At 45.3% G+C, this 6,279-nt stretch overlaps 1 protein-coding gene across 2 annotated transcripts; it reads right to left on the bottom strand.

Annotated features, from left to right (window-relative positions):
- Nucleotides 1–171: 171 nt before the first annotated feature.
- Nucleotides 172–5,391, bottom strand: irf2b (interferon regulatory factor 2b). 2 transcript variants are annotated; one of them, XM_077021836.1, is made up of 8 exons: nt 5,113–5,391; nt 4,826–4,971; nt 2,977–3,069; nt 2,591–2,690; nt 2,198–2,374; nt 1,991–2,025; nt 1,710–1,824; nt 172–602 (listed from the first exon to the last, which is right to left on the bottom strand). In XM_077021836.1, exons 2-8 carry the CDS (start codon nt 4,844–4,846, stop codon nt 355–357), a joined length of 789 nt encoding a protein of 262 aa, XP_076877951.1. In that variant the 5' UTR covers nt 4,847–4,971; nt 5,113–5,391; the 3' UTR covers nt 172–354. The 2 variants fall into 2 exon arrangements, with proteins under 2 accessions (XP_076877951.1, XP_076877952.1); XM_077021837.1 differs by lacking the exon at nt 4,826–4,971 and having other exon boundaries at nt 174–602; nt 5,113–5,388.
- Nucleotides 5,392–6,279: the final 888 nt, after the last annotated feature.

Below are 6,279 nucleotides of genomic sequence, written 5' to 3'. Positions count from 1 at the left end.
CGAGGGCGGGGGGGGGGGGGGGGCTACAGTGGCACAATAGCGGCCGGAGCTCTTGGTTAGAATACGACCACAGGGTGGTTAACCATACTGGGCATTGAGCAATACACAGAACAGGCACAGTGCTCGAAAATGTAAACCACTGTCTGCTGGGAATCTCAGAGATTACAAAAGTCTGGTGGCTTGAGAGCACGCCTGAAGGCTCGGAGCTCAGGTTCGGGGTTTGAATGGGGCAGCTGTGACCACTACACCCAGCACCTGTGCTAATACTACAGGTGGCACAGCGTGTAGCAGCACACCTCCGAATTCTGCTCATGTTCACCAGGCATCTGACATGCTGGTGTTGTTCTAGGAACGTTATGGTAGCACAGCATCAGATGGTATGAGGTGATAAGACGCAAAGAACAAGGGGGGGGAGAGAGAGAGACACACACACACAAACACACACACACACACACCTCCATAAGAGGACACTGGTGAGATCTGGAGAGGGTAGGGATGGCTGGAGCTCACTGCCTGCTCCTCATTCTCCGTCATCACCTCGATGGTCTGGCACACTTCGGGGATGACCAGGTGGTCCTCTGATGGGCTACAGCTAGGCATTTCTGTGGAAGAGAAACAGGGAAGAGAGAGTGAATATGAAGAACACGCAAGGAGGAACTGACAATACAGACATGCATGTCGGAGTGTGTGTGTATTGTGATGTGGTGTGGTGTGTGTGTGTGTGTGTGTGGGGGGGGGGGGGGGGGGGGGGGGGGGGGGGGGGGTTCCTAGAGGACATGTTGGGCATAGAACGCAGTCCTACTGGGATTAACTTCATTATGGTCAGGGGAAAGTGAATGGTGGAAATGATTACACTGGCATTTCCTGTTAGATAGTGTGGCAAGGACACGCTGCTATTGTGTGTGCTTACATATCAGTGAATATCTAATGATTCTGTAGTGATCTATTTATTTTTCCCCAACCTGTACTATGACCCTCTGGGATTATCTGAAAGAAGGTTGAACACGCAGATAGGAAAATATTAATCAGAGAAGAATTTTATCAGAGAAGTGTCTGAAGGTTGTTCAGTATAATACAAATCAGGGTTTAAAATCCAAAAGCTTGGATACCGTAAGAGGGAAGAAGACAGTTTTGATTTTGAACCATATATCCTTTAACATTACTCTTCCTTTACACAAACTTTTTTGATGGCTATGTCCAAACCACAGTTAAAGCAAGCCACAGCCACAAAATTACAGGATATAGTGAAACAGCGACAGGTTAGTTTATAACCCCCCCCCCCCCCCCCCCCCCCCCCCCAAAAAAAAAAAAAAAAAGAACAGCAAAGAGAAAAGCAAAGAATAATGCTTTTGTGTTTTATCGGCCAGGGAATCTTCCACCAAAGGGTGAGTCACACTGTTGAAAACAAGCCTAAAATAACTTGTACGAACAAAATGGGTTGGAGGAGGCAGAGGGCAGCAGGAGAAACCACGTCGTTTCGCCCCTACTTTATGAAGAGTGAGATCAGAACTTCTTCATATTTCACTGTCATACAATCAAACCCTTTAAAGACCGATCGTTTCATGTGAAGAGACAGATGTGGATTAGGTAGCTATCTGTTGACATCCAGGGGAAGTCAAGATGTCTACCTCGCCTTGCTCATGGACCTAGGGTCCAGCAAACGCAGAGGCCTGCCCGGGGGTGATGGTGTCTGTGTCCGGGAGCTTCACCTGCGACAGAAGGCTGGTCCGCTTCCTGCTTGACCACAGGTGCTCTGGTCCCCGCGGTGACGGCGGAGCCGTTCGTGCTCTCCCAAGCAGAGGAAACAGGGCACAGCAGCTCCTCCTATGAGAAGAGTGCATGAGACTGGGGGGCGGGCTCAAGCTTACACTACGGATGTCCAATGAGCATGATTCCAGAACTTTCTAGAGTGCTCATATGAATAAAATGATTCAGGTATCACTGGAGCTTCTCTATCTCAGAGCAATGTGTCAAGAGTCAAGATACTTACCTTTACCTTTACGTCCTTCTCTAACCTCTTCTTTCCTACAATAAAAAAAATTTATAATTGCGTAAACGTGTAGTATAAACATATCAAGGAAAACTTCCGAAATCCCTTCATTGTAACGCGCTGTTCACTGAACTTTTCAACTAACAGTATATCTGTGCCAGACCGTGTGAATGTGTGTTCACGCTGGGGTATCAGAGCATCACTGACCTCTCTTTGACTGTCTCTCGGACGCCGACAGCATCTTGTAAACCCTGAAGGCGTTAGTTCCTTTTTTGATGCTTTTATCTTTCACCTCTTCGATGTCAGGAAGCGAGTTCATAGCGCAGCGAAAATTCGCCTTCCATGTTTTAGGGTCAGGTTTGTCTACCCCCGGCTGAAATTTGCCTGAACAAATTACAGCGCAGAAATGAATGTCCAACATGATGATGTAGACATTATAAAAGGAGAACAAGGTTGCGGATTCATGTCAGTACCACATTTTGCTTGACAAACAATGTCTGAGTGAATGGGTGAGTGGTGGAGATAGTGTGTGAGTGTAGGAATGGGATTTTAGTGAGAGGGTTCCTAAAAGGGTTTGTGTACATGCGTGTGCTTGCGAACCTGTGTGTATGGCCCAGTTCCGGAACAGAGGTGCGTCTTTTTCCACATCCCAGCCGTGACGCGCGGCGTGCATCCACGGAATCTGGAAAATTCTCTTTTCCTGAAAGCACCAACCAATCAGAACACCACACATCACAGAACACATCGCAGAATGACACGCGGACGCAACTGGGTGCCGCGAATGTCTGTTTTGGGCACCTGCACCGAGCAGGTTTCAAACACGAAAGATATGTGGGCTATTTACAAGATGCCCGTGTTCCTGGAAGTCGCACTGGTGAAATACTTCGAAGTACCGGGAAACAAATCTCGTCTTATGCTGCTTGCGTCTATAATTGATAGTGAGAACGTGACATATTTGCCTGTTTAAAAAAAAGCTGTCTACCTACCCTGTTGACCCACTTGAGCCCCGGGATCTTACACGAGTTTATCTGCTCTTCCAACCACGGCCGCATACGCATTCTCTCCACGGGCATAGTGGCCTACACAGAGAAAAATGGAGGATGAGACAGAGAGAGAGGGAGAGAGAGAAAGAGAGAGAGGGAGAGAGAGAATGAAGGAACAGCAGACAGTCATCTGGACTGTGTCATCCTTAGAAAACTACAGCTCGACTCCAGGCTTACGTTGCTCCATTAACACAGAGGAAACAAGCTTGAAACGGGCCCAACATGCGTGACTCAGCCCAATCTATTAAGAAACGCTATTTTCGAGTATTGATCCCATTTGGTGCATCTCCAGCTATAAACAAGATCACTACACTTATCCAAATGGTTCATGGAAAAACTGTTTTGCCTGATATGACTCTTCTTATATGCACAATGCACATATTAATCTTGTTCTCAAACAAAACTGTACAGTGGAATACAATACACAGAATCCAGGAAGTTCAGAGGAGGTGAGCTTTTCCATAAATAACCCAAACAATTTAGTTTCACCCTACATTTCTATCGGACTTCATCTCACAATAGTTGTGGAGAGCTTTGTAGCATGAATGAGTCTTATTTACTTTCACCAGCCAGTTATAACCTGAAGCACAACTGCCAGATTATTCAAAACTAAGAAATACGCAAATGAAATATTAATACTTCATGCATACAAACATATATAATGAAATACAATCCAGTCGTATAAGGCTGCCACTGTGGTTAATGTAAGCTAAACGTCTTGTTAGCAGTTTGGGCCTATGTGATAAGCCTTTCCTGTCTGGTTGGTGTTTAGGTGTCCATAAAACAAACAATAACATACCAGTCCATTGACTGGACTGACAAAGTCTGATGAGCCTGCTCAGACCAGGAAATCTTAAAGTCGGTTTCCTTAACAACATAAAAAAACTAGTGATACTTGGGGTTTTTTTGTTGTTGTTTCTTTGTATCAGTATTGCAACTAATATTTGACATAAAATTCAAACATGCAACTTTCATTTAAAACTAATTAGTTTTAATTAAATAAGATAGAAGACGCGTGCTGCTTTAGATATTTACATAATTAAACAATTAATTGTTAAAATTGATATTTTATACGACTCTGGACGGGTTGTTTCCAGTTTTACCTTTGGTTTACTTAAATTTACTTAATTTACTACTCTGGCACACGCTGGTAGGCCATCAGAAGCTACACAGCCTTAAGTGCACTAGAGGCTTCAGGCTGGGGACGCCGCTGTGACCTCGCGCTCCCCAGGTCGGGGCTTTTGCGCTCGAGCGATTCAAACTGGACGCAAAGTTGCGAACAGGGTTTCCTCCCTTCCACCAAATCCAACTCGCTGTACGTGTGAGTACACGTGCGTGCACAAGAGCGCGTTTATGGCCTACGTGCTTGCTACAAAGCCGAATATTACTGAAGTTACAAACGGGTACGTTTTCAACATACAAATAAGTCACTAATTAAGAAGATCCAGTGTTCTGCAAATCTATCCCACCCGTCGCGCTATTGCATCCAAATTCCTGGATTCTCAAATCACGGCATAATGCAAATTACTTTATAGTAGATCTTTACATTTGGTAAAATTCTTTTTAAAAAATCTAAAATTGCAAAAAATGTGCCAAGTCTAAAGTGCCAAGTCTAAAGTGCAACACGACCAACACAGCAACAGCGTTTCCCCGAGTAAGCGCCACCAGGTCTGCCAGATTCGCCTTTTACACACAACACACACAACAACTTTGGTGAGTGTACGTTTGTGCACCAGATCACATTTAAGGCACAAGAAAACACGAACCCGCCAGCCAGGCTGCTGTAACTTACGGTTGGGTCGGTAAGCAGCATTCTCACGTTATTTGTAAATGGCGATAGTTCTGTCAGTCCCGAGTGTGTGACCTCGACCTGTCAACTGCTCCCAACTCCAAGTTCAGCGCGCACCAGCCATCACACGGAGTCAAGTCATATCAAAACTGAAAACAAACATTCCCCCATCCCAAATGGATCAAAACATCCAGCACTTTCGCTTTTATGACCCGTCCGCACCACTCGGCGCTCCGCGGCGGCTGCGCTGCAATCGGCGCAATAAATAAGAAACGCGGAAACGTCTTTACCTGCGAGACCTGCAAATTCCGCCTGGGAATAAGTAGAAAACGTCGCGCGCGGCGCCTTAAAAGTGCCTCCAAACTGTGGCTGTCGATAACAAAACGAAAACTTGTGTCGGGTCTATTTCGTTCTCCAGATCGAAAGCAAAACAAGTGAAGGAAACGGCGGTGTGTGGAAGTCCCCTCCCGGAGTGTTGGGTGTCTGACGGGGCTGGAGGGCGTTGTGCAAACTTGTGCACGGAAGTGTGTTCATTCATGCGCCCCACCATCAACTACATTTCATTTTCGCTTCCCTGTGTTTCTCTGGCCTCTTAAAGCGAGAGCAGTCGGAATAGAAACTGAGAGCACGTTAATCACGCCCAATAAAAACAAATGCACTCATCTTATGCGTTAAAATTGCACTAAAGAATTGTTGCGGCTGCAAAGATACGGCTTTTTTTTTCGCCCGTTCGCGAGGACATGGTGACACAGATAGCTGGGTTCACGTTTATTTAATAATTCATTTATTTTCATCTTTTAGACTACCCAGTCCGCTGTGGTTCATTTGTTGTGGTCATTCCTGCAACTATCGTAAAAGGTCTTTAAGCAGCCTTCTCATTCTGAAATGAATGTTTTTAGATAGCAGGGGCAAAGCACATAATAAACATTTAGGTATGTCTGGTTTTTAAATAATAATAATAATAATAGTTTGCTACAGCCTACTCCATGCCAGCTTCTCGCACCTCATCGTGCCAGCTTTGGCAAATAACACATCGCTTTCTGTAAGTTTGTTGGGTTGTCATGTGATCTAGGGTTAATCTAACCAAGCAGCCTAACTAAACCTGTCTTACCGCCTGGCGCGAGCCTTATCTACCGGACCCGCCCAACCGGGCTGAGGCTACACACTCTGGGCTGCAGAAATTCGGATACAACGCGCGAGAGCAAATGTGGGACGTTCAAACTGTTTTGAGCACATTTGGGAAGCTTTCTGCAGCTAGACACTTATTGTGAGACTGTATCACATCTGATTGTTAATGTTGCCTCAAAACCATTTATCACAACAAAAGCAAGTTTGTACTTGCGGGAATAAAAATGGAAACGAAACCGTTTATTGTGATGTTTAAACGGTTCTGCTTCCCAACAGAAAAGAATATTTGGAAATTACTCTGCCAAGGTGTGTTCGACTATGGCACGCAA

This window comes from Brachyhypopomus gauderio, chromosome 11 (genome assembly GCF_052324685.1).
Source record: "Brachyhypopomus gauderio isolate BG-103 chromosome 11, BGAUD_0.2, whole genome shotgun sequence".
In the NCBI taxonomy this organism is placed as follows: domain Eukaryota; kingdom Metazoa; phylum Chordata; class Actinopteri; order Gymnotiformes; family Hypopomidae; genus Brachyhypopomus; species Brachyhypopomus gauderio.
This window is presented reverse-complemented; position numbering and strand designations above follow the sequence as displayed.

Excerpts from the sequence above, each read along its gene's own strand:
- irf2b (XM_077021836.1), bottom strand. The coding sequence starts at position 4,846 with ATGCTGCTTACCGACCCAACC. Across the intron at positions 2,026-2,197 it reads CGAGAGACAGTCAAAGAGAG|GAAAGAAGAGGTTAGAGAAG; the intron begins GTCAGTGATGCT and ends TTTTTATTGTAG. Across the intron at positions 1,825-1,990 it reads AGAAGGACGTAAAGGTAAAG|GAGGAGCTGCTGTGCCCTGT; the intron begins GTAAGTATCTTG and ends CTCTTCTCATAG.